At 37.9% G+C, this 27920-nt stretch overlaps 3 protein-coding genes and 1 long non-coding RNA gene across 8 annotated transcripts in view; 2 read left to right on the top strand and 2 right to left on the bottom strand.

The window, feature by feature from the left end:
- The window catches only part of pnt (ETS transcription factor pointed), a 144382-nt gene extending 124571 nt beyond the window's left edge, over nt 1-19811 (top strand). For all 5 annotated transcript variants that reach the window (XM_069112111.1, XM_069112115.1, XM_069112112.1 and 2 more), the window contains 5 exons: nt 15662-15862; nt 15958-16266; nt 16663-16938; nt 17029-17326; nt 17443-19811. In XM_069112111.1, the coding sequence (XP_068968212.1) occupies nt 15662-15862; nt 15958-16266; nt 16663-16938; nt 17029-17326; nt 17443-17506 (1148 nt within the window). In that variant the 3' untranslated portion in view covers nt 17507-19811. The remainder of the gene's footprint in view (nt 1-15661; nt 15863-15957; nt 16267-16662; nt 16939-17028; nt 17327-17442) is intronic.
- Nucleotides 2149-2409, bottom strand: LOC138179387 (uncharacterized). The gene is made up of 2 exons (XR_011173024.1): nt 2294-2409; nt 2149-2193 (listed from the first exon to the last, which is right to left on the bottom strand). It is a non-coding gene; the product is annotated as an uncharacterized LOC138179387 (long non-coding RNA).
- A 230-nt stretch (nt 19812-20041) lies between the features above and the next one.
- LOC138179112 (DNA mismatch repair protein MutL) lies at nt 20042-23270 on the top strand. Its single transcript, XM_069111563.1, has 10 exons — nt 20042-20196; nt 20517-20643; nt 20726-20995; nt 21057-21218; nt 21288-22077; nt 22150-22247; nt 22310-22433; nt 22497-22841; nt 23027-23190; nt 23247-23270. Exons 2-10 carry the CDS (start codon nt 20581-20583, stop codon nt 23268-23270), a joined length of 2040 nt encoding a protein of 679 aa, XP_068967664.1. The 5' UTR covers nt 20042-20196; nt 20517-20580.
- On the bottom strand, nt 22909-27907 carry LOC138179183 (endoribonuclease CG2145). The gene is made up of 6 exons (XM_069111713.1): nt 27720-27907; nt 25543-25683; nt 25179-25337; nt 24231-25101; nt 23718-24147; nt 22909-23636 (listed from the first exon to the last, which is right to left on the bottom strand). Exons 1-6 carry the CDS (start codon nt 27769-27771, stop codon nt 23403-23405), a joined length of 1887 nt encoding a protein of 628 aa, XP_068967814.1. The 5' UTR covers nt 27772-27907; the 3' UTR covers nt 22909-23402.
- Nucleotides 27908-27920: the final 13 nt, after the last annotated feature.

Genomic DNA, 27920 nt, shown 5'->3' with positions numbered 1-27920 from the left:
TGGTTGAATCGCGTCCCGTCGAGGAACGGGGTGGGGGTAACGTTTGCTAGCGGCGGAAGGGGAGGGTTGGACGGGAGGGGAAGCGACGGAAGGGAGGTCGATGCAGAGGACCGGAGAGCGGAAACGGCGCGGCGCTTCGTCACAGTGACACGCGCGCTCACGTCAAGTGGAGAGTGCACGCGAGAAGAAGCTCTGTTGTACGTACGATTCGCGCCTCTTTTTCGTCGATCTTTTTTCTTGATCCGACGCGTATTTTCTTCTCGAGTTTTCGTTTCTCGTTGTGATTCTTTGACGTTCGGTCGTTCATTCGTTCGCGAGTTGATACACTATTCTTCTAAAGAAGAGCCAGAGATTCTCTTCGAGCTTCTCAGGTGCTAGTTGTTCCTTCGCTTGGATACAGTGTGAAGATTATAGTACAGCAGTTGAAAAAGACAGAGTGGTTGTTTTGGAAGGTAAAAGGAGGATAGAGGGCTTGTGCCTCGAGGGTGGCTGGCTCCAACCCGTGGAACACCTGTTGCGCGGATCAACGCGGTATTCCGCGTGGAAGTTGTTATCTCGTCTAGAGTACTAGAGTTCTGTGTGCATAGGAGTCTCGTTTGGTTTGCCGAGTTTTAAGATATACAAAAGGTGCGAGGGAAACTGTACCTGTTCTATGCTGGCTACCAAAGTGTGTTTACCGCGAGGAACGATCGGAGAGTCCGTCGTGATTCTGTGATGATACTGTGCATCTCAGTGAATGGACACTGACCGAAGTGAAGAATTTTGCAAACCGATCGTCCATGGTTTTTCCTCGTGAAAAGTGGTTGGTCATCTACGTTTCTACGAACTTCGTCGACGATTCTCTTAGGATAGAACGTATATAAATATTCAAAGTTGCCTCCCCCTCCTCCTCGCCTAGAAATTTTCGCATGCTCACCGAAACTTAGCTATGCAATTCGTAGACGAGCAAAGTCTATCGCGTTCCTGGAAAACAACGACGAAACTTTCCCGCATGCTCGATCGTGGCCAGTCGATTCTGAGAGCCTGATCCTCTCTCGGCTGATCGTCTCGGTGTTCTCTTACACACGGCGCGGCGCGGCGAGAGAGAGGGTGGGTGCACGAATGCGCGCGTGCATCGGCGCGAGTAGGTGCGCGTCAACGAGCGGGCAGCACCGGGCAGCAGAAGAAGCGGCAGAGGAATCATCAGAGGGACGTCACGGCGGGCGTCGCGGGCGTCGAGACGTCGCGGCCTTCGGGGCAGGCGCCGGCCATAATCGTCGGCACGTACGGCAACAACCATTCGGATCCACTCTGTCAGACGACGAGTAGCGGCCCCGCTGCATCTTCGGAGATGGTGCTCCACATGCTGGACACGCTGATGACAGGCCACGAACCGTTTTACGCCGATTACCCCTCGTACCAGGAGACGGACCCTCTCACCCATCCGCACCATCAACATCCGCATCAGCACGCGATCGCGCGCAACACCGGCATGCCGCCGGTCTCCTTGGACGCGACCACCCATACGCCAGGTACTCGCGACAATTCTCTTCTTCGTCCTCTTACCGATACAACCAGCTGCAAAATCGATTTTCCTCTTGACATCTTTCGCGACTTTAATGCGAATGAAAGTATACGAAACGATGGATCATCGGGTTTTGGAGATGAGCTTCGCGGATGCTTCTTAAAGTTCAGTTTCCTGGGGATTGAAAATTCATACTCTTCGTCAGTTTGGATGAACTCGATGTAGACGAAGGATGATTAGATTTCGAGAAAGATCTCCGATCCTTCTGGAAATGTTTTCTAAGAGTTTAAGAGGCGGGTATAGAGTTGTTTTATTCTTCGTTATTTTTTCTGATTTTAACGTGGACGAAACTGTTCAAAGTCAAAGATGATTTCGAGGGAAGTCCCTGTTTCCCGGGCATTGGGTGTCGTATTGGATCTATCACACATTGGAATTTCCTTGTTCTTCGTCGTTGTCGATGATTTTAATGTAGATGAAAGTATTCGAAACGAAGGTTGATGAAGTTTTGTCAGACCTTCTTAGAGATGTTTCTAGAGCAGATTGTTGGAATTTCTGGATTGAAATCTTCTTTGGTTCATTACCGATGAAATAGGACGTAGAATTTCTTTTGTCGTCGCTGTTTTCAATGATTTTGAAACGGATGACTGGGTTTCGAGCGATGTTTCTGAAAATGTTCTCCGTAAATGCTACTTGACGTATGAAACAGCTTTCAGATTTATTAATGAAAAACTTGTGCTCGTTAAAAGTATATGACTTAATAAACCTATTAGATTTGTGGATTATACATACGTGTTGTCAATAAAATTAATTCGCAATTCTTGTTTCGTGGACCGTTTCTCCAAGGTTATGTTAGATATTGAGCTTAAACATTGATACAACGCTTATGTTTGATAATACGTCATTATTGTATCGAGGAATGATTGGCTGTTGAGGTCAATATTAGCGTGGTGTTGATAATAATCTGAATAATGATAAAACAGAATTGTTTCGATGGATGGTGCATTTTGTCAAACGCTTCCCAGCTGTCCCTTTGGATACTAAGCTCACAAAGTGTAACAGGGCAGGAAGCAGCTCAAAAATTGAAATTTCGTCGAACTGTCACTATCTGGCTACGGATATCGGTGATTACATTTATATAAGTAATTATTTTCATTTAAATCGGATAAGCATACGTCACATTAAATATGTCAGATCAGCTTCTGCGAGGCTCGAGCACATCTTCTGGAATATTTATATTCGTTCGAAACTCGTTTGAGATATCTTGGCCCAAAAACAGGACAGTACTTTCAAGTTTCTTCAACGTCAACAATAGGTACTTTCATTAGAATTTCGTTCGTTGTATCGTATATACCATAATTTAATAAATCGTTCCGATATCTATTAATATTATTATTTATTTGTCACTAATGAAGTATTTTTTATCTTTATATGTTACCTTTATGTATTTGTAAGTGCGTAACGTTATCTCACGATAATTCAACGAAAGATTGATTCGCTGTAGACAGTAGGTTCAATGGATCTTCATCATCGTTCGGTGTCAGCATGGTCTGATCTTCGTCCAGGGCATCAAAGTTTTCGCCCAGTGGTGGCTAAACGCGTCTCGTTCAGCCACTCGTGCCGCTCGTGCCGCCACAGTGTGCGGTTAATTGGCCATTTGACCAAGGTCAATCGTCTATGATTGCATTAAAGTGCATTACCGGTGTGACGAGACGAAAACGTTCCGGTAAATGTAAACCAACCAACGATCGAATCGAATTCACGCTTATCCACTTCGTTGCGACCGAATCTTCGCTCAGAGACTCTTGTATCGCCTGCAAGTTTCCAACAGGGATAAAGTTCTACCAAGTCTACAAGAAGTGTAAAATACCATAGCTACAGAACATACTTGTACACCATTGTATCTATCATAGCATATACTAATTAAATTCCGTATCGTTTAGAAGTATTTTCATATAGCTACAAAAATTTGATACTACGACGACGTGGAAAACAATAGGATCTGAAAGAACGTTTCATTGGAAAGTAAGATACTTGCAAATACTTTTGGTAGCCAATGTACATAAAAAGACGTGTCGAGATTTTCAACGCGTTTGTAGAAGCAAAGAAAAGTTCCGATACGCGATCAACCTTTTATAATTTCATGCTATAAATCTGTATTCTATAAACCTAGAATCTAATAAATCTGCGATTGCAGTGTTAACGTTATAGAGGTTTGTCTCTTCCCGTGCACTCATAGGTATGTTATTACATGCTCCTTTCATTTCGATTTCTTTGATACAAGTTCTACGCTTTAGTTATGGATATATTGCGGTAGCGTTAACATTGAACGGACGAGCAAAAAGAGAGAGACTGGAAGCAATGCTCGATAATAATCGTTGTGCCCCGGCCGCATAATGATCCGTAACTATATCGTTATTTTTAACGCGAGGGCTTCTTTTGTTCGCGATGCACGTCGCCATTCGCAGCCTAGGTGTGGCCCGATGCTAAATTGCCAATAAACCTGGTGCCGTGCCATGCAAGGTCGCTATTGCATGGCTCGCTACGGATGGCCGCGATCGGATTTAAAGAAGCGATCCCTCGATCGCGCATGCGATACACCTCGCGCCACCGGAGAGCGCATTTCCCTGAACGTTACACCGATGCACAATCGCCGTGAATTCGCGCAACCGTGCAATTATTGCGGTATCGCTTCGATGGAAAGGAGCGGACGATCATTTTCGGCGATGAAACTCTGCTGGATCGGAAATCGAACGCGATCGACGATGATTTTAAGGTTCTATCGTACGAATGAAAATTATAGATTCGAATTTTACGTTCTATTGTTGGTAGATTAATTTGATATTATAACGTCACGATGACTGTTTCTCTTCGAGTATTTACGTATATTTATATAAATAGATACAGAAGCGATTAACGCTACTTTATGGATTGTATAATTGCATATCTAAGTAGACGTTTGTTTATCGTAAGTGTCGTGTAGAAGATCCGCGAGATCGAACATTTCTTACTGATATTTAAAGCCAACTTTATCAAAAACAAATACTCTTATTTTCTACTCGTTTAACGATTTGTTAACGTACAATGTCGCGTGCATGCGACCACGTAAGTACGTAAACATGCAACGTAGGATCTGAGAGAGTTCGGCTTACTCGGCTTCTTTGCAAGCGCGGCTGATTTCGTTGCGAAATCTACTCGGTATCCGTAAGAATATTAAAATCTTTGGCTACCGAGAGTTACTGGCTGAGAAGCATATTTAAGAAATATAAATGATATACGAAATGGAAATTGCTCGCGGAGACGTTTGTTCGTCGAACACGCATGAAATGCGCTCGAGTAATCTCGGCCGGAAGCATGGAAAAATGATAAATATGCATTACGAATGATCGCGCGAAAATGGTCATATTGCAGACAACTATCTTTGTCCACTATAAACGCATCATTCCGGTTTATCAAATGATGATCGCATATTAAAAAATATTGATGACATCGGTATTTTACATTTTGCCAAACTTCTATCCTTTTTCGAAATATTGTCATGTTTTGGCATTGTATCGACAATCATAAGTAGGTTCAGAAAGTTGATAGATTAAAGGAAATTGCAAGTAACTTACTCTTCAGTCATCCTTTAAGCCTTCCAGGGCAAAATATCTTTTGAGCTATGAACAAAATCTTCCTTTTACTCGTCGCTAATGATAGAAATATATATCATCCAAAGCTTTTGTTAATTACAGGTAATTTTTTTAGAACTAAACTAGAGCCAGTTATCCTAAGGACGATATACGGAGAATCAATGATAATGACAATATTTCAAGGTTCTCGATGAAAATATGCTTTGTCAATAAATATTGACGACACTATGTTGGCGATAAATATTGATGCTTTTGTTTCAGAACCTGGAAGTATTGATAATATATGTCGAACGTTGAGAACCTCCTAAGATTAAACGTATTTATCATTTGGTTAGCTACCAAGTAACTCGTTAAATGTGCAACATCGAGCGAGATATTCGCTAACCATCAACGAATTTTGAAATCGAACCCAATGTCGAAGCTTACAGTCTTCGAAGTCGCAAGACAAGCGACAAAACCAAGAAGTTGATACACATATAAAAAGTTGTAGTATTTATATGCGACGCATAAAAATTTTCCATGCATTCGCATACGGTGACGCGGTGGCGCGCGAGCGTACATCGTTTTGGTTGAAAAAACACGCGTATACCGGCTCGTCGTCGCGGAGACAGGCTGTGCGGAGTGTGGGAGAGTTCGCAGGTCACCGGTCTACCGAACAATGCGCGATTTCGTTGTCGTCGAGGACGACTTTTTTTTTCTTTTTTACTTTTTTACTTTTTCTCCGAGTCTCGTTCTATCGTACAATTGTCACCGCGTTCTTACGCGCACGCCTCTCGCGTTTTTCATCATCCTCGTTTCATCGCGACATTCGCGCGCGTCAACATCTTGTTTTTATTCCGTTTTTCTGTCTTGTACGTTAAGATTTGTTTCTCTGTTGCGAGAACAATGCTAATCTGATGGTGCATTATTAGTTCCTTGAACTTGTTATTGTTATTATTATTATTATCATTATTACCATTGTTATCGTAAAATAAATATCAAAATTAGATATTGTTATTGCCAATTCTTATGAATCAGTTGAACATTTATACTGTTTCCGAGATATGTAAGTGTACTTGTCTTTTACGTAAATATTTGATTTTTGGATTACTCATCTCCTGTCATGATTTAGATAGACGAAATTATCGTGGATTTTTTACATTTACGTTGAGGCTTGTCAGGCTGCTATCGTAAACGTCGATAAAATACCAGACTCAGACAGAGCGATTGATCTCTTATCGTTGCCTGCGCACTAGCAATTTTTAAATAATCCTTTGATCTTCTTATTATCTTGATAAGGGCCTAGTGAATGCGTAAGCACATGATTTCGACGAAGAAGGAAGACGACGGAAAGGGGGAAAATAACAGTCCCGATTCATTGAATTCGCAGCGTACCTCGAATGTCGTTTATTCGCATACAAAACAGCTCAGAGCATGGCAACTAGCGCGAAAGCAAATTCATTATTTCCTCCAGTAATACTCTTATTCGACCTCTGGTTTGCCAGTTGGAAAGAGTCCGATATTCATTAACCATAAGCTATCTAATACCTGTCCCAACCTTTGTTAAAGTATTTTAATTCTACCCTAAGGTATTTGTTAATTCTTTTAATTCGTTATTTTAGCATAATTCGAGTATGAAACACTTACGAGCCGGAACATTTCTAATCGATAAAGGATTAGCCTTTTGGAGACCTGCAGCTAATAACGATTTTAGAGCTCCTGAACTAAATGAAATTTAAAACCTGGCTGAATCGATGTTTGTTAAATCAATAGGAAATTAGTATTTAATATAATTGATATTTACATTGTTAATGTTTAAAAATCTTTTGGCTAATCTGTCAGAATATGATATTCGCTTATAGTTAGATGGTGAAGAGTGGGCCTATCGAATACTCGTCTTGAATAATCGTTATCTTAGTTAAACTAAAATTTTACAGCCTTTGCACACTAACGAATGTATTTTATGTAATTATGATAATCGTTTATTAATCTTTTGTGGCCAGCATAACGTTTCGGGGACCCATGATGCTTACAGTGTCATTAGCGTCAGGATAAATCCACCCCTGCTTCCAATATCGAATATTCACAATAAGTTACTATTTGCGTTAACAACAGAACACGTCGTTTCTTAAAACAAGATTTAAGAATTATTTAAGAAATCAATAAATTAGTACTAGAATTACCATGACCGTCAAAATGATTCGTAATTTCTCTCATAGTAATTTTATAGATGCATTTTTGCGTTTTGTTCAATTTTTATAAAGTATGAAGGCTCTGTTTCTTCGGTACGAGTTTCATGCTACGGTCCTATTTCTATCGCATTTGATAAAAAGAAATTTAACGAATGAAACTTCTTCGAAAGGAATCTAGTTCTACACCTGCGTCATCCATTGCCTGGAGCTTCGGCCAAAAATCAAATCGAATCTTCTGTATCTAAAAAAGATTCCGATACGGGCCGCGAGAAGAAGGAGCAGAAGAGGAGAATCGGCGGGCTCCAGAGAAAGAAAAAGATAATAGGCTTCCGGCGATGAAAGCGTTCGCGGGGCAGGTTTTAATTTTCAAGAGGCCGCCGGTCTACTCCTTTTTCTCCTTCTTCCTCGTCGTCGTGTTCTTCTCTTCTCCGGCTTATATACACGCAGCAGCTGTGCAGGCCGACTGGCGTTTCATTCGATTTGGCGCGTGCCTCGTGGCCTGCGTTGCTGACCACGTTTTGCTTGCTGGCTGCCTTGCGTTTCTTCGCCGTTACTCGTTGCTTGCGGACCAGCCCTTGGCACCTGTTCCACAGCTGATACGCGTCTGGCTGGTGGCTACATTTGCTCCCTCGAAACTATCTTCTTCTTCTTTTTCTTCTTCTTCTTCGTCATTCTACTCGTTTATTTCTCTCTTACCAGGCGCTTTCTCTTCTGGATTGAATTCCAGTACAGAGTTCGTATTTCATTGTAGATCTTATCATTTGTTTATCGACGAAGCAACGAGCTACACGAGTAAAGAGTGTACCGAACGAAAGGAAATACGCTATAGAAGGTATGCGATGAAAAATATCGAAGTGGTAAATTGTCGGAAAATGTTTGTATGTAGATAGAAGCTGAATGACCTTTGCATCTTAAAATTTCTCATAAACGCATAAACATCCGCGGTCTAATAATAAATTTGTTTAATTCTCTTGACTCTCTATGACGTCATGTGACTTGAACGTTGCTTACACACTTACATGTCCGTATTTTTTTAAACATTACTGCACTGCTTAGTACTTTATGATATTTTAGTTTATTATTGAGTTACTAAATTGCTATTCTCTCTAGAAGAATTTCTATATATAATCCCTGTTTGTCCAATATGAATCAGAAACAATAAACCATAACAATCAACCATAATTTTTTTTTTCTATCATTTGAGGCTTAAACGTACCGTCGATGGAAGTAATGTTTATGCAAAAAGAAAGAAAATTAAAACAAGCAGCACGAATTCTTGCCTTCTTCGTCTATAGTTCCTCTGGGTCCAGGGGAAATACCATACAAAACGCAGGTCACGATTTGCCAACACTTTCTATAGGTTACGTTCCAACGCCCTTCCTATTCGTACATTCCTTCGGTATCGTGGAACATACAAATAATTCATCGTTGGTATTTACAATTGGAAGTTAGTTAAACGACTCGAGTGATTTTTAATAGGAAGAGATACGAAGAGAGCAATAGTTTCATGGGAAGCTCAGTTATAATTAGGATTAAAAACATCCAGATCAGGAAGTAGATTACTTATATATATATACACATATATACATATATATACAGATAGCGTGTCGTAATCCACTCTGGATAACAAAGAACCCGCGAACTTGGAATTAATCATCCAAGGATTACGTTAATGTACCCTGCCAGCGAGAATCATGCAATACCGTGAAGGTAATATCAGATCTGCAAAATACAAAGAACGTTCAAACGCTCTTGGAAAAGGAAAATTGAAAAGAGGAAGCCCTCGTTTGCAAATTTAACGAGACTCCGGGGCCGAAATTCCAGAACCGCCCAAAAGTATGCCAACCCGGTTGAACTTTGGAGAAAAAGAAGAACGAGAGCCAACGTGAAAGAAAAGCGATCAAGACAAACGCGAAGGAAGAAAAAAGAATTGCCTGCTCCGGCTTCAATTGTTCATCCGTGTGAACAAACGCGCGGCCTGAATGCTTCAGGAATTTCGGAATAGTTTCGTTGCTCTGCCCCCCTCTTTAGGAGTCGCGGCTCAAGACGGCGACGAAGACGAAAAAGCAGAGGAACAAGAAGAAGAAGAGGTAGAAGAAGAGATGGAGAGGAAGGATCGTGGAGGAAGGAACGCGAGAAGAGGGTGCATTTAGGTAGCATGAAAACATGTACCTCGTGGAGGAGCACACGAGCAAAGTGTTCATGGTTTTACGTGTGTGTTCAGCGTTTAGGTGTATGCGTGCGCGTGGCACGCCGTGAGGGCCGACTCGAAGCTGCACTCCCACGCTCACCGTCCATGAAATGGGGTGCGAGGTGCAGCTACACGCCAACCCATGCAGGTGTAGGTGGTGTGCGCAAGGGTCCGTCCCTTGGGCCCCCATTAACGTCGACGTTCCTCGAACCGACTTGCCCGCGAACCTATGAGAACCCGCCTGGACTTATATGATAATTCCGCGTGTCGTTACACTCTTTGACCCTTTATGGTGGTGTCTACCGAGCGAGAGGTTTCTTTCCCTTGCGCCTTGCGCTGAGCAGAATTTGTTTGACTCGTTGTTACAGGACCATTGTTTTAGTAACGGAGTACAGGAGAGCTCGGAAATTTGTTCATTAAAGTAGAAGCAACGTTAATGGGACGTACAGGATAAATTGGAAATTAACTTTTACGACAAATTGTAATTTTGGATTATTTCCATAGTATAGGGTGAAATTCAAGATTGTTAAAATTCTACCTCGGTGATTCCAATTCTTAGGGCGAGAGATTTATTTTCTTAGGTTTAGATTCGCTGCTTAGGATTCGAATACTTTGAACGATCTTCGTTCAGTGTGATAATTTTGATATTTAGCAAATCTTCGAAAGCTTCGACTTCTTCCACCTTTCTATTACCAAAAAAGATATTAACTAAGAAGATCTATATACTAATCTAGATACTCCGCATCTACTGATCTATATTAAATACTTATCATTGCACCCTTATAACGTTTACAAACGATATGGTTCCTCTGTCATGTAAACAGACAATTGTTCCAACGAACCTACGATTAATTGCGCTTCCAATTAACTGCAAACTAAATGAATCGATTTTACAATCCGCCGTGGCTTTTGCAACCGATCGACACGGCTAGATATCATCTATCGTATCTCCGACGATCGTGGAAGTTCGTTAACGCGAGTGGACCCATTATTCGTGTCGCGAACGATATCTGTTCGTTACGGGTCGAGTGCCGGGCCACCTGTTTTCCTCGCCGTTAAAAAGGATAAGTGTGGGAACGTCGGCTGGTCACACATATCGTGCACATTGTAATTCCGTGTATTCACGCAACGCGACGCTTAGCCAGTGGATTATGATAATCCGCCAGAAGCCATTGTCCTGCACGACGTCGGGGGATGCCGTGGAATCGCGAGCCTCGCTACCAAGCTGCTCGGAATAATTAGCGATTTTTTATGGTTGCGAAGCGCGAGCAGAATTCATTGGAAAAGAAAATTGTTTAATTAAAATCCGGTGTTATATAACCAACGGATACGATAAGAAGCCACGCTAACTGCGACATTTAGAAACGGTTCAATGTTTTATTTATCGAGCTTATTTATAGTAGCTTCTTAATGGAACGGAGATCGTTTGCATGTGAAGTGCGATTTTTAGCAATGAAATCTCACACAAGCGTTCAGAATATCGACGAAACGTTATTGAAACGTCAAACGTCCCCCACAAAAGGCATAATCGAAACCAGATTATGTACGCGTGTACTGTTATCTTCGCGGAGCCGGATTCGCGAAGACTAACGCTCTTGATCTTATCAGTAACTGGAATGAAACGACAAAAATCCATTCTTTTCATATCCGATGTAATTAATTTCCCCGATAATGTGTTGCAATTATGTTTTAACATCCAGACGACGGTATTTATCAACATAAGATTTAAAGAATTTAGTAAAAGATGAATGGCAAGTGTTATTTATGCAGACAATAGCAAATAAAAGCATAAGACTAGTTTTCTGATTGATTGATTATCGCGTTATGTTATAGATATTAAATAAACACTAATCCGCAGTTGTTCGCTATCGAACTCCATTCTATCGTAACACTCTGTTCAGTTTCGAATCGTCGGAAAATATCACTTTCCTCAAATCTTGTACTGTCCAGTGCTTTAGTGCTTCGGCGAAAGCAATTGCCAACTTTCGATTTTTACTACTAAGTACTTGTTTCTTCCGAAACACGCGTCCTTTGAGGCTCAAAATCATTCGTGGCGCAGATTTCTTTTTGAATATCAGCAGCGTAGCGGTTCGAAAATGATCGTTTTCGGACGAAGTCCAACTGGGCTGTAGCTTTTTGATTCGTCGTAATAGCGTCCAATTTTTTTAAATTTATAGCTACTATGCCTGCTTACAAACTGTCTCAAATCTTCCAATAATATGCGTATTTGCTATATTCTTTCTATAGTCTTTCTCTTTTTGCGTGATATACCTCCTTAAATGTAACAATTGTTATTATAAGTTCAATACGTCGTGTTAAATAGGCTTATTATCATTCGATTAATTCGAAGCGTCACTTTGTTCGAATGTTCGTCTTAAACATTAGTTTAATTTGATGACATTTAATGTTTTAAATGCAGCATCGAATCGTCTCATATATTTCGTATTCATCCTATCAAGTATTGTTCATATCTTAATAATGGTTTCATGACCATTGATAGATACATGTGTGTCACTGTAAGGAAAACTTGGAAGTGTTAATTATTTCTTAATAATATGGTGTAGGATTAACTATCGGAAAGGTAGTCGTCTTAAACTTTTGTTCGCTACTGCAAATATTGAGGCAACGAAAGAGTGTAATTATTGTAATTCAGTAGTTGTTTCCGTAATAGCACGAATAAGAAACGTTTTGATAAAATATTTGCTACGAAGAATCGCGGCCAGGATATTTCTTATTTTAACGAATCTTTCATAAGTTTTATCGCTTCTACGTGTGCGATGATATTTAAACTCGAATACAACAATTAAATCTTATAATTTTGCTTCTCTTATAAAATCAAATTTAAAATATGCAGCGCAATATAACTTGCGCTTTCTATTATCTCGTATCAAGCATAGAGTAAATTTTAATATTGCATGACTTTTTTTCGAAAATCTGCGACAAGGAAAAGTTAGGAATATTTTTCCAAAAGTCCAAAGAATTATTACAAATTGCGATTTATCGGATGTTTGTCCTTCGCGCGGTATTAAAATTTACGAACTCGAGAGAAAATTTAACGATATATATCTTTGTTTTATCGGTAATTTTTAAACAATATCGCAAAAGTTACAGTCGTTATGTACTCGTATACGTTTATTACTTATATTTTTCCACTTACATACATTTATAATCTACAACATGAAATTATATTTGCAATGCGTAATTTCACATATTGTAATTATAATTTCAAATATATTTCGAAATTTCGATCTTTCTTCTGTCGCAAACTCGCGCCGAGGCCGCATTGTGCGCGAGAAGTAAATTATTTTGATGCAAATCATAGCATGTTTTATATTAATTAGTGACCTCGTTTGTTGAATATCTCTATCGCGAAGACGACGAAAGTTATAAAATTTTGTCCAGGATACGTGCCTTCCATCGCACTGTGCGACAGTGAGAACAGAGTATTCCCAGTGTTGTTTCAATCCATCGCTTAATTACATATTTACCATCCGTGACGTAGTAAAAATTACTACGAAACGAGCGCAATATCCAATAAAAGAAGTGTATTACGATAAAACGACTCTTACATGCGCGTGTAAAATGCTAATTTATACTAAATAGTAACAAACAAGCTGCAAACTCCAAAGCCCAAGAGCGATGAAATATCTTCATAAAATATTAAAATATCAACTTTACTCTACAATTTATTTATCGATGGCATACATACTTGTTTCTCCTACTGTCTTTTCTCCTCTTCTATTTATATATCCATAAATCATCCGATTTGAAATTGTATCACGTTATTGATAATTCTGTCAGCTATAAACTTACTCAGAATGACATTCGCAAGCTTGCTGCGCGTGTAGTCGTCTATTTATACTTAACTTGAAGAAATGCCCGGTCATTCGTTTCTCTCGAGCTAGTATCTCAATTCAATTCAAATAATTACACCGTGCACGGTCCCTTTCTCTCGTCTACAACTATTCGGGACCTTGGTGTAATCTTCTCGACTGATTCATCATTCGCTTCTCACATCATCAAGGTTGCCACTGACAGTAGTGCGCTCGAGCTTCTTGGTTACATTACATAGAGCGTGTAAGTTTTTTTTAAGGACGTCAACACCGTTAGATCGTATCGTGTATCGTGCGTTGGTTAAGCCTCACTTAGAACTACTGTTCTACCATCTGGTCATCTTACCATTCTCGTCACATTATCAATTTAGAACGTGTACAGCGTATAGATTTTTATGCCTAGCCACGTGTTTTAAGCTGTCACGCGTCTCTAACGTTGATTACGATTACTCTGGCCTTTGTTAAACGTCTGTTGCGTCTGAATCTCTCGAACGTAGACGCGAGATGCTTGATCTTACATTCCCTCACAAATCACTAAACGGCATTGTAAATAGCTTTCTTATCTTATCTTAGTTTATGGAATCTTAGCTGGCCTTAAAACTCGCGTGCTACGAGACCCTCGATCAGGCATAGCTTATTTCTTAACGCTTGTTCCTTTTAACGGTGTCCCATAATGGGTCGCTTTGGGTCCAGTTGGTATACTCCCTCGTTTTCGTACCACTTTCGTGCGTGGTTTTCTGCTTACATAATCCAATATTTTCAATTCTCATAATGTCTTTTTTTTTCAGAAATAAAGGTATATAGAGACAGGACATCGACGCTTGTTTTACTTTATTTCTCAGTAAATCATTTATATACAGGGTGGTTGGTAACTGGTGGTACAAGCGGAAAGGGGGTGATTCTACGCGAAAAAAGAAGTCGAAAATATAGAATAAAAATTTTTCGTTCGAGGCTTTGTTTTCGAGAAAATCGACTTTGAATTTTCGCTCGGTACGCGCGCACTTTATCACGTCTCGTTATAACGTATCTCACTGTAGATCGTTGTCTCGATGGAAAAATTAAAAAAAAAAATGTTTATTTTATATTTTCGACTTCTTTTTTCACATAGAATCACCCCCTTTCCGCTTGTACCACCAGTTACCAACCACCCTGTATATGAATACATACATGAGCGAATAAATAGCAGGATATAAATAAACCGCATCTGTTCCGTTTACATTATAATATAATTATAATATATTATAATGTAATTAGAGAATAAAAAAACAAAACATAAATAACAATTGGTTGAAGTACAATGATTTTTACATATACGCTGGCAAACATCACATTGCGACAAGATAAAACTTGTTACGATCGTTAGACAACAATCTCACAAAATTCTCTAGCATAAGCATAATTGTATTAATAGGATAATCGCAAAAGTTAATGCATAGCGATGATCTTTCTATAACTTGAGGCGTGATGTAATTTGTTTACATTCGTTTCTTTCCAATTTCTCTATCTCTCTCTCTCTCTCTCTTTCTCTCTATACACATATACCGAAGAACTTATTATCCGTTTAAATAAATGAATAAATCTTTGAACTTGTACGTCAAAGCTGTTCGAACCGATCTCCTGAGATTCCCCGATCTTCTCTCGGACCTCGCGAGATCAAACGATCGGACGATGATTTTACAAGCGCTATCGCGTTCGTGGTCGATCGGACGAGGTCGAAGCGGGTCGCAGCCTCCGTAATGGACGCGCGACGGGTTTCTCGTGGCCGAGGAAAGGAAGTCGAGGATAGGCGGAGTTGGCTCGGGCCAATCGTCGAGATGCGCGCCGCCCACGTGTCAGCGGTTCCTCCCTGCAGACTCTGTGCCTCTCGTGACACCGTGCACTCCCCAGGTTCCAACGATTTCCCATCGCCACCCTTCGCTGCGAATCCTCCCGACCCGAGCGCAAAGTCGAAACTCCCGAAACCTCCCGGTCGGCGAAAATCCGCTATCCTTCGAACGGAAGCAAAGTACGGAGACACGACGACGATGGGGATTAGCAGCGTACAGAAACCACGGAATTAGAATTTTGTTTAACCCTCGTCGTATGACACTTAAAAATCTCCACCGCTCCCATCGTAATCGTTTTATCTGGACACCTTGTATCGTTGGAAAGAAAGAGAATAAAAAATAAAAGTACAGGCAGATTCGCTTGGATCTGTGCAGCCGCGCGAACAAAATCATCCCCCCACTTTCGATCGATCGATTTCGAATAATTCGCACATTTCGCGAAACACAAATATTTAAGGGTACATGGAACATACGTAACGCGTTTGCTTTTATGGTAATATTTTTAAGGAGGTTACAATCATCTACGCAGTCCCGTGTGCCAAGACGAGAATCAGAGGGATGAAACCTCGCCGCCACCTCACAGCCATAACGCTCAAGCGCCCAACTCTCATTCCAGTACTCCAAACAGCAACAACAACAATAATAATAACAATAACGCGAACAACGCGTACATACATCTACGGAACTTGAACCAACTGAAGACGGAGTGTAAGTAGCGGAAAATGGAACGAATATTTCGTGGATTTATCGATTTTTCAAAGGAGGATGGTAGAATTTGAATATGGTTCGTGATTGTCGAGCAGCGAATTATGGCAACCACCATATAACGGAGCACCTGCAAGGCGGTGGAGCAGGGTTGACGAGTGGCAACGATCTCACGGGTACAGGGACTAACGAGAGTGACTTAAGGGTTAGTCAAACGGCGACGGAGAGCTACATGACTCCGGCACATTATTCCGGCTACGATGAGGCGTCCGAGTATCACAGTCTGCCGCAGGATCACCAACCGCCGCATCCTTTCAACCTGGATGGCTCGCCGGAATTTTACAGCGCCAGTGGAATTCAAATCGAGCCGAAGTATCAGCCATCGCCGTTTAAAAATTATCCTCGAGGTAACCTCAATGGTTAAGAAACTTGAAGCTGCTGTTCTCCAATCTATATTATCTGGAATTTACAATTATTCAATATAACAATGTTTACAACATTTCAATATAAATGTTATCGAATTGATCAGTATCCTTAGACGTTGCTAAGATGTTTTTGCTTCTGGTCATTAAAGTATTTGGATATATTTGCTCCTTGTCTTTTTCATATTTTTTTTTTTTTTGTTTTATGAATTTACGAACAAGGTATTCAAAGGAAGAATATCTAAAGAGATACAAATATATAGAGATAAAAAAATAGGAACGAAAAGAAAAAGAAGCAGAAACAGCAAGGAGAACAGTAGAGTTTAATTAATGATATTTGAGCGATCGTTCGACGATTATAATCGGTGGTTTGCAACCTAGGTCGCTACCACGAAGGATACAGCGAAAGCGGTGGTTACGGACAATACGACGCTACGCCATTCCAAACGGTTCCAGGAAGCGGAAGCGGAGGAGGAGGTGGCGGCGTTGGCGGTGATCAATGGGGAGTCGGCCCTCTCGAACACCTGTCTCATCATCCGGCATTCTTAGCTGGTCTTGGTCCAAGAGATTCTTCCAATCCTCATCATCCCTCGTCTATTGGAAATAATGCTGATCAGAAACCTCTGTTGCAGAGCGCGATGATCCCCGGTTATACAAGTAATTAATCGCTCGCGAGTTAGAATACGATTCGTCCGAGTTTTTGGAAAAAGTTCGTTCTAAAGAAGGGCTACTTTCTAATGTTAACAGGCACTGGACCCTGCTTTACCGGTTCCGGTCCCATTCAACTCTGGCAATTTCTGTTAGAGCTGTTAACAGACAAATCGTGTCAAGGCTTTATCTCGTGGACTGGCGATGGCTGGGAGTTCAAGTTGACGGATCCGGACGAAGTGGCACGTCGTTGGGGTATCCGTAAAAACAAGCCTAAAATGAACTACGAGAAACTGAGCCGTGGTCTCCGTTATTATTACGACAAGAATATTATACATAAAACAGCTGGCAAACGATACGTTTACCGCTTTGTCTGTGACTTACAAAGTCTCTTAGGGTAAGTGTGCAACACATACGATGCTCTGATCTTTCAGTTCTCTTGAGAGTAGTCGAAGATAATCGGTTAGGGTGATAACGATGATCATGTTTTATAATATCATTGTTCGTTTGTAGGTACAGTCCGGAAGAACTGCACGCAATGGTTGAGTTGAAGCCAGAGAAGAAGGAAGAAGACTGAGTTTCTGTTATCAGACGTGTTTAAGGACTGTGTCGTTGTACTAATTGAAAAGAAAGAAAAAAAAAAAGAAAGAGAGGGAAGAAAGAGGAATCCGAGTGATTCCTTGGTACCGCGATGGAACAAAGTTCAAACTGACAATGTAACGAACAATGTGAAACGAACAAACGAAACGAAGGAACGAGTAACTGGTGTATTGATAAACGAAAGAATTCTTCTAATGAATGGAAGACAAAACCAATTGATGTCTTCTAATGTTCAGATACATGATAAAATCGAATCGGTCGTATGTACCAAAGACAGGGTCTGCATACCATTGGTGCCTAAAGTTAATGAAAATCGTGAATTTGTTTCTAAGTGATTAATTTGCCAAGCCAGATTTTAGAAGATATTTATAGGAAATAACTCAACAATTTATACATATTATATATATTATACATATAAATATATATATATAAATATATATAAATATATATATATATATTTTTAATGTTACATGATTTCTACGCACTACGTCGAGCACACGATGCGTCTAAATTATTTATGTCTCATCATTTTAAACATGCGTGTTACATCTCGTTGATAGATAACACCATATGTGATTGTTATTACTATAATTTTACTACAATAAAGCCATTATACCATTATTATAGACGGCGAGCTTGAATTCGACGTTTAAATGCTTTTCTACGTGTAGATTATTACTAAGTTGTAGTATTAAAAATACTGTGTTTCCGAGCTCGCTTGGCTGCAACAACTGCAAAACAAACTTCCTTTTATACTATTATCGATCTTTCTTTTTTCCTATTCGCTTCCTCGATGTTTAACGTGCGACCAGTCCCAGGTGAATAATAGTTGGAGGACTATAATTAACAGCGTTTCAAGTGCGAAGAAAGTATGCTGTTAATTTCGCTACAAGTTGTATGTTTGAACGCGTTTCTTTTTCTAACGAAATCATTTCGTTTCGTTGATCTCCATATTTTTCTAACGATTAAAAGAAGTGATCATTTTTTCGAAGGAAGGGGCGACGTGCAACCAGTATTGAACATCATAGGCCCGTAAAATAGTATTTGAAATAGAAGATGATAATGTTTCTTGGCGCTTAATTTTAAAGATTATCGACTACTAAAATTTAATATATGTCTTTTCGTTTAATAGCTCGAATATCTTCGAATATCGAATAACTGTTAGAATTAAAATGAGCATACATCACTTTTCTATTTCAAATGCCGTTTTATTTGTAATATGTTGTACGCGTAAAGAAAATGACGTCTGCTATCCGAAGAAAGTTTTTCGTTAAATCTTCCAAATTCATCAGAAACCCGTAACACTATCATTTTGCGGATCATAGCAATAATTAAAATATCGACGTTCTTAAGTGATACTTTATCATTTGCATTGTATATAATATGTACACGTGTGGAACACTCGATAACGCGTGTATAGACGGAATTCGACGATAATGTTGCGACTAGTTTGCGTGATTCTCACCGTATTTCGATGAGCGTTTTCTACGTTGTAAAAATGTTGTTCTGTTGGACGTAATAATTATTGTAACAATATCGGTTGTATTGATATGTATGACAACGGATAAAAAAGAACGAGGAAGTTTCTTAAACGCGTTACATATCTATAAGCGTATGTAACATTACGTATTTTATATAAATTAAGTTTCTTTAATTGTGTTTGTTAAATGTTCGGATCAAGAGAGAAAGGGTGAGCGAGAGGGAGAGAGAGAAAGAGACGAAGATGAAACGAAAACTATGGTTGAAATATATTTCATAATGAAGAGTATAAAAGAAAGACTCGTAGATCGACGACGTTTAATGGCGATTCAAGAAGAAATTAAGTTAATCGCGAGATAAAAGATCTTGACATATCCGTCACGATTGTTAAGTTTTCTATATGTAACGGAATAATTTAGACATCTTTATAGATTATCGACATATGTGATTAACAGTATACCAATTTTGAAAAGTAACTCACGGACAGGTATCGAATAAAATTAACGGAATCGTTATAATTGTGTAATTTCGAATACATTGTAAAAATTTGATGAAGAAATACGTATGAAATGATTTATAAATCCCTCCTTCTCTGCACAGAACTAGACATTCGTAAATTAAGTTTAAATATTTTTAGTCGAATAAAGGAAAAAACGAAAATTATGTAAAGCTCTACTGCATATATGTGTGTAAAGCATTCAATCATCGTTTCCAACAACTATGTGAAGTTACGACAGCGACATGTGAAAATTTTTCAGTAGTTGCAATAAAATAAAGAAATTTTTATAAATATACTGAACAAAGGGACAATTTCATTCAACGTCATATTCAATAATTATAACTACAAAATATAAGTATTATATAATGATGTCGACATCAGTAGACATACAAAATTTCGTCGACAAGAAAGTAATTTTTGTTTAAATGGAAGGCAATCACTCTACTCACATTAAAGGAATTTTTCAGAAAATTCAAAGGTCAATATTTCGTTGGTTACCGGTTGCTGATAAGCATTTATAAAGGAATTCTGTCGGCAAATATTCCTTTCTTATCGACTGCGACACTCTTTCTTATCGGTCACTGTACGCATGCGTAAATGTTATTCGGATGCTGAAATTGGGCGCATTTCAAAATTTCTAAAAACGCGCAAACGTTACGAACATCTTCTTTAATTCGCATATAGTAAAGGTAATAATAGCATTTAGTATTATTATATATTATCTAGTAATACGCATAATTTGCAACTCAATGGAAGAAAAGAAGATTAGAATTGTTGAGTGGTCTAATGCGTATAAATCTGTGAATAATCGAAGTTTTTTAAAGAACTAAGTAAATAGAAGCTATTGGTGAATATTGTATTTTAATCTTCATTTCTTTTCAAAATATTCTATTCTCAGAGATGTTATTCTGAAACATCTTTAAATCCGATAATAAAGTTGTGAGATATTAAGTAACAGATCATAAGATCGGAAGATTGTTATTGATGCTTTTCTTTTGTTGATTGCTAGTAGAGGGAGACAAAGGCGTGCAAAAAACTTCATTGTTGTAGCGTGAACGTGGTTCAGTATTAAAATGGAAACGTCAATTATTGCTGCTACTAATGTGACGAATATTGCAGATTGTGTGTTAGAACTGGTATATTACTATTTAAACAAATATAAAGTATCACTTATCTTTTGTCTTTTGTTTTTGGCATTTTTATAAATCTCCTCAACAGGTGTCAAATTCTTTATCCGCCAACGCTACAGCAATTGCAATACGATTTCACATTGAACAACGTAAAATTCAAGTAATAGACAATGGTATAGGAATACCGAAAATACGATTAAATATGATGGCAGAATACAATAATGAAAATTCTTTGAATTATTCAAATATATACAATTTATGCAGCTGGAGAAAGCATACGATTATTAACATTCGTAGATTGTCTAATGCTATGATAATAACATCTAGATATTATTTGTCACGTAAAACATATATGAAGGTAATCTTCATAATTAAGAATTCATTTGAAATAGAAACTAACAAGTTGTTGATGCTCACAGATTTTCAAAGTAAACTGTGAACCAAGAATTATTAAAATTGAAAGAAGACCTTCTCAAGGTACTACAGTAAGCATTTATGGATTCCATGAGTTATCCTTAAGTAAGTGGAATATAACTTTCATGTATCATTTGATTGGAAACATTGCCATAGCTAATCCTCAGGTAAATGAATGCTTGATATTTATAGGTATTTCTTGTATTTCAAATTAAGATATATTTTATGTTTTCCAGACTTCATTCACCATAAGAGATGATCATCAAAAGAAAATTAACATGATAATCACTAAGCCACACAATCCAATATATATATTTAAGTCATTATATAGTCTAGAAGTGTTACTTCATAAAATATGGTGTATAAGATGTATGAAGAAGCCTAATATCAAATACTGTGCATACATTGGATTAGCTGATTCTAAAGATACAGCTTCTCAATATATTTTTCTAAATAATAAACTTGTTCATTGTCCCTTAATCTTAAAAATAATTTCAACTACTTTCATTAATACATTAAAGTTCTTTGAAAGACAACAATATAAACATATACCAAAGAAAGAAGCAGTTTTCATTTTATTATTTCTTGTGTGTAATAATTATACTTTTACTATTGAGAATAAGAAGCGAACTTTAATATTTTCTAATATACAAGATTTAATGGAATGTATTAGGAGCAAAATATTAAATATTTTTACAAGGGGTATTAAACCTTTATGTGAAGAAAAATTTAGAAAAGGTAATGAAACACGGTTGACTGCAGAAGATTTAGTTACACCTGTTTCACAAACTGATAATCTTAACAAAAACAGTATACAGTTAACTCTTTCTGAATGGTCTAATTGGTCTTATCCTAAGGATTGGAAACAACTAGAAAATGATTCGCTAAAATTCTATAAGCATTTTGATTTCCTGCCAGAAAAATTGCATAAATTACTACGTGGAAACACAAAATTGATAAAAACAGACATTTTAAATGAATATAACGGAAGTGTATGTTCAATCAAATTGAAATCTGGATTGCAGAGTAAACATTTTTAATCTAATCAGAAAATTATAGTATGAAATTATTTATGATATGTTTCCCTATAAATTCCAGATATATTGCCTCATCAAGAACTTGACATACGTCCATGTAAAACTGTCCAGCGATTTCGTGAATTCACTTTAAATAAGAAAGTTCTGAAACTTATTAAAGTAAGCATATAGTTGGAATTACAATGAGAAAAGTTGAACTACAACTGTTCGTGTAATTTCAGGTATTAGGCCAAATAAACAATGAACTGATAGTAGGTTTAATAACCCAAAATAATATGAAGATGCTTTTATTAATGGATCAACATGCAATTCATGAAAGAATTAGATATGAGCATTTGCTTTACGGTAAAATAAATAAAAATAAAGTAAAAGAGCTATACTGACATTGATTATGCAACTGATTTTTAGGATATGAATCACAGATAAGAACCCAATTGTTTTCCATCAAATTAAAAGATCCTATAATCATACAACTTCCTGCGAGTAGCTGCAATTTACTCTTATCTAATAATATGATATTAAAAAAGTTCGGTATAACTTTTAGTGTGATAGATAATAACACAGTAATGATACGTGCAGTGCCAGAATGTTTAAGGAAGAACAAATACTATCATGATGAATTAAAACTAAAGTCAAAAGTACAGAATCTTTTAAACGAATTAGTACAAAACTTTCCAAGTTATGATAGCAATTATTCAACCAACATTTTACCATTTACCATTCACAACGCAATTGCAATGGAAGCATGCCATGGTATGTTCTTTCTTTCTTTTTCATTTATAATTTTGTAAACAATTTAATAAACAAAATATACAACATGTAAAGTATAAATAGATAGAGTATATATTTCTCAGCAGAAAATATTAATAGAATAATAATCTCATCTTTTTGTACATTATAACATTATATTTACTACCATTTAATGAAAAGTATTTTAGGAGCTATAAAATTCGGAGATCCACTTTCATTAAAAGAATGTAAGCGGCTTTTGAAATTACTAAACAAGACGAAGATACCTACTCAATGTGCTCATGGACGACCATCCATAATACCTCTATTGGAACTAACAGATTTAGAAAGACGCCATATAAAAATCGTTCGGGTAAGTAATACATTTTTCGTATGCTATATATTAAATAAAGGGAAACTCATTTATAGATTCATTCACTTGCAACAATTTAAATTCTGTTCTACATATTTTTATCAAATTTTTTAATTCTTCTCAGTGAAATTGCGTAAGTCAGTATTACATTAGTTAACATATAATGTAAAATCTATTAAATGTTATAAAATGCAGATTTTATTCCAACTAAACTAAATGTCAGGATATCCCGAAATTAAAATATCTTTTCCAAAGTAATTGACTCTGCTCACGAAAATCACGAATTCAATTCCTCCTAAAGAAATTGGGCAAGGATTGTTAGGCCGAGTAAAGAAGCACATCGTATACAAAGCGAATTCCAATTCCGGTGATGTACCGACAAAAATGGTAGAGACTGGTTGCACTATATCGTTTAGCGATGAACGTATTTTTAAAACTGCTCCTTTCTGTAAAACATAATGCAGTGAACATTAACAATATGAATTGTTTTGATCGTTGGTTTACGAATATTACATATTGTTACTTACATCACCCAGTTTGACTTCCTTCATATATCCAAGATAATTGACCTTCTTCTCTGCTTCTTGCTTCGCGTAATAGATCCAATTATGTAGTCCAATTATATCTGAGTCAAACTGTTCAGCTAGAAACACAGTTTCAAAACCGGAACTCGACGCATCTCCGTCAATTCGTTTGAATTGAGAGAACCATATGCGCTTCATAGTATCCTTAAACTCATATTCATCATCTTGGATGTATCCTTTATCGGCCAAGAATTTCATCATTGATTTCATCACGTCTGTTTCTAGGATCTTATCAAGAAGTTCCGATTCCTCTTTTCGCTCTTCTGACGTGACCGTCTCTTTCGTTTTAACGTTAAGTTCATAGTTATCGTGTAAGGCTATCACGGCTTTCACGGTTGGAATCTCGTAAGCTTCATTATTCACAGTCAGCAACCTGAAATACGTAGAGTTTGGAACTATAACACCAGCTTATGATTTATTTTTAACTCTAGGAGTTCAAAGTAAATGGATTCTCACGGTTCAGCAGCGTCGTCGCTGGTGCTATCATCTTTCTTCTGGCCTTGCAAATTGATCGTTATATGCTTAAGAGCACTGTTCTTCTCTTTCTCGAATAAATTTTCCGTTAATTTTTTGATGTCATCATTAGAGGTGACGAATCCCAGAGGATTAGGATTGTTTTGTGCTGAATCTTGAGAGTTTTGATTATTCGGTGATGCATTGGTACCTGCGTTATTTTGTGAAGCTTGAGATGTCTCAGCAGCAGGTTGAGCAGCTGATTGAGCTGGTTGAGGCTGAGCAATCGAACCAGCTGCTGGTTGAGCCGTAGGAGCTGCGGCAGCTGCCGGTTGATCAGAATTTGGAGCCGGGACAATAGCAGTTCCATTATTATAGTAATTATTATAAGTAATTTCGGTGTGGCTGGGGACCACTCCGCCAGTTCCGCTACTAGTGCCTCTCGTGCCATAGATTCCTCCTGGTATTAATCGATTCACGGCTGCGTTCACTCCGGCGCTCACACCAGCGAAGACGAATGCTTCTTTTGCTAATTGCCCTATACCAGGTTTCTGTCCTTGCGATAAGAGAATCGTTTGTTGTGGCGTCTGTCCCATGGATGGACTAAAAGACTGTCCAAAGCCTGGATTGTATCCACCATAAGATGGATTTCCAGGATAAGATGGATGTCCTCCTATTCCAGGATTGTAGCTTTGACCAGGTGCTGGATTATAACCATGACCTAGAGAGGGATTGTATCCTTGACCAACTGGATTGTAACCTCCAATTGGAGGGTTGTAACCCCCAATTGATGGATTATGACCTTGCCCAGGTGATAGATTTGGGTTGGAGTTGGTATGATAAGGATTGCTGGCTGGTTGACTAGGATATCCACCTAGAAATCATTGCCCATTAAATATTTTAATCTATGAATATTACATTAATATCCGGTTTAAAAGGAGTATCGAATACCTGAAGGCTTGTATCCAGATTGAACGTTAGTCGCGCTAGTCTTAGAACTCTGTTCGGATATAGGAGCAGATGGTTTAGGCGCGGTATTGATATTGGTTCCACTTGCTGGTTTCTTATCGTTCGCAACGTTCCACCCTATTTTATTAGGAGTGGAGCCTCCTGTACAAGAAATAACCAGTAATTTATGATCGTTAAATAGCTAAGTTTACTTATCGATACTACTGGCAAGTCATCGACCAGTTAAAAAGAAATTGAATACGTGGGCAGTTAATCGATAATCGAGCATATGTTGCTGATAATTAATTCCATTGCAGAGCGCAAAGGACGCATAATATATTGTCGAATATTTTCATACGAGAATTACCTTGATTACTTTGCTGGTACGTATTTTGAGAAGTATGAGATGAACGAGGACGAGGTGTTGACCTTGAACGAAATATAGAACTCCCCCAACCACTACTGCTCCCGGTTCTCCGTCCAGACCATTTTCCATCTCCGATGTCGACTGTGAAAATTTACCACAATTTAAGTACGACTCAGTACTTTTGAATGAAAATTCTCAGTAAATTGTACACAAATTATATATATATATATATATATATATATATATATATATATATGTATATATGTATATATATGTATATATGTATATATATGTATATATATATATATATGTATATGTATATATATGTCGGAGATGAGAGGACATCGGAGCCTTTCTTTTGGAATTTTTGGGAAGATCCCCAATACTTTAATCTAGACTATTTATTATAGCTGTACTTAAATGATAAAGCTTTATGCTTGCCCGAGATTTGTGACGGTGGGCTTGGGCTCGAGGTAACAAAACTGGTCGCCGAACGTAGCCACGGTCACAGGATGAACGTTTTTACCTAACAGAGAAGTGCCAGTATTGTGGGACACACGTTGTATTAACAATCAAACCCCGGGCAAGAGCAATGTCAGCTCTACGCGGGTAGCACATCGTCTTTACGTGCAGTATTATACCGAGCGTCACAGCAAACGTTACTTTGTGCTTCAAAACATCTCAAGTGTTTAATCACCACGGTTATTTGTCAAACTTTGCAAAAATCAATATTTATACCAGTAAATATAATCTCTATTGTACAACAACGATGGCTAGTCCGAATGAAGATTCATTACGCGCCTATAAACCTAACGCTAACCCGACATATATATATATATATGTATATATATATATATATAGCTTATTGTGTGAACAAATTATCTGTTATCAAATTAACGAAGCGTAAAACGAATGAAATCACTGAATAGAATCTTGGCGGAGATTACGTATTCAAACGTACATTATTCTGTATGAACAGAATGCGATGCAATCATTAAAATTTAAAGTATTGCACACAGAAGTTACCATTGGTTAAATAGAATGTGCCGCGTCAGAGAGTTCGAAAGAAATAATATTTCAATTTTGTTCATAACGAGTGCTGCGTGCTCGAGTATATTATTCCATTACGATTCATAATATTCCACCTACAACTTGTTGAGCTTCTCTATCAATCTATGATAAATTATTCTATATAGTCACTAACAATTTAACAATTCGCTAAATAAAATAATGATATATCGTTAACACGCGAACCTGATTATTTCCATTAAATCTATTTGAATGTCAAGTATTAAACTAATCTCCATGTTTTATAAACTAAATGCTCTTTAAATATATGGGACTATAGTTCTTTAGTACTGTACTTAGGATGCTAATATTTTGTTTCTGTATGTTATTTTAGGATAATTTTGCATTTAGTGCTACGATAAAACTTTGAAAGAGCAAATAAAATCTTTGGAGTTGATTATCAGGACTCTATTAGCGGAGTAGTAGTCGTTTACATAGAAACCACGGCAACCTAACGAATTTCATGGAACCTAATTAGATTTTTCATGACCATATCAACGGAACAAATTCCACCTTTCGTGGAATTGCTTGAGTGACTCAGTGCCCGCCTCCGTATGGCTGCGACTTTCTAGGGAGAGTTATGATCTTTTGCGACTTCTTTGCGACTTCTTTGCGACTTCAAATACAGACAAATGAACACATAATACGATGCTGGCATGCATCGGTGTACGCTCAAGCACAAGTAATTTAGTCTCGGCGAACTTATCATGAATTGTTTTGTTGCAACTTCATGATGCAGTTAAACATGCAATTAAACAGTTCATAGAATGCTCTGTTCTCGAATGTTTTCTCCGTTTTTAGAATTCCTTCAGTTCAGTTATATCGTTTAGAAATTTGAATACTTAATCGTGTTGACACTGTAGATAGGCAGTAATTTTACAGGCGTATAAATTTACATACAAATTTTGTTAAAGTACTTTCACTTGGTCGTTTATAAATTTAATCTCATAAAATTCCTTGTAATACATTCTAACGTGAATCGTGAAATATTGCATCAAGGTAAAACCCAGTAAATCCATTGCCACATAGTTGAAACGTTCAGCAAAGGAAGGACGATTTCTTTTTGCCGTTTTAAATTGGTTATGCTATTTATAAAGAAACTTACTTACCAAACACGAACAAAACGAGACTCGTGCAGATCAGAGCTATCTTGATGTTCATGTTTCTCGCTATCTGACTATTTCGGTTGTTGATTTATAATTCAAAGTCGATAGTACGATCAAGGATTTCTTCGTAGAATGATCGATGCGCACTGCTTGACGGTTAATCCGTTACTAAAAGACTTCCCGTGAACTGACGCATACTAAACT

Source organism: Bombus flavifrons, chromosome 4, assembly GCF_040668555.2.
Source record: "Bombus flavifrons isolate JBK064 chromosome 4, iyBomFlav1_principal, whole genome shotgun sequence".
NCBI lineage: Eukaryota > Metazoa > Arthropoda > Insecta > Hymenoptera > Apidae > Bombus > Bombus flavifrons.
Note: the sequence above shows the minus strand (reverse complement) of the source record. Positions and strands in the feature narration are given on the sequence as shown.

Excerpts from the sequence above, each read along its gene's own strand:
- LOC138179112 (XM_069111563.1), top strand. The coding sequence starts at position 20,581 with ATGGAAACGTCAATTATTGCTGCTACTAATGTGACGAATATTGCAGAT. Across the intron at positions 20,644-20,725 it reads CAGATTGTGTGTTAGAACTG|GTGTCAAATTCTTTATCCGC; the intron begins GTATATTACTAT and ends TCTCCTCAACAG. Across the intron at positions 22,078-22,149 it reads ATTGAAATCTGGATTGCAGA|ATATATTGCCTCATCAAGAA; the intron begins GTAAACATTTTT and ends TATAAATTCCAG.
- LOC138179183 (XM_069111713.1), bottom strand. The coding sequence starts at position 27,771 with ATGAACATCAAGATAGCTCTGATCTGCACGAGTCTCGTTTTGTTCGTG. Across the intron at positions 25,102-25,178 it reads ATCTGGATACAAGCCTTCAG|GTGGATATCCTAGTCAACCA; the intron begins GTATTCGATACT and ends AATGATTTCTAG. Across the intron at positions 23,637-23,717 it reads AGGAAGTCAAACTGGGTGAT|AAAGGAGCAGTTTTAAAAAT; the intron begins GTAAGTAACAAT and ends TATGTTTTACAG.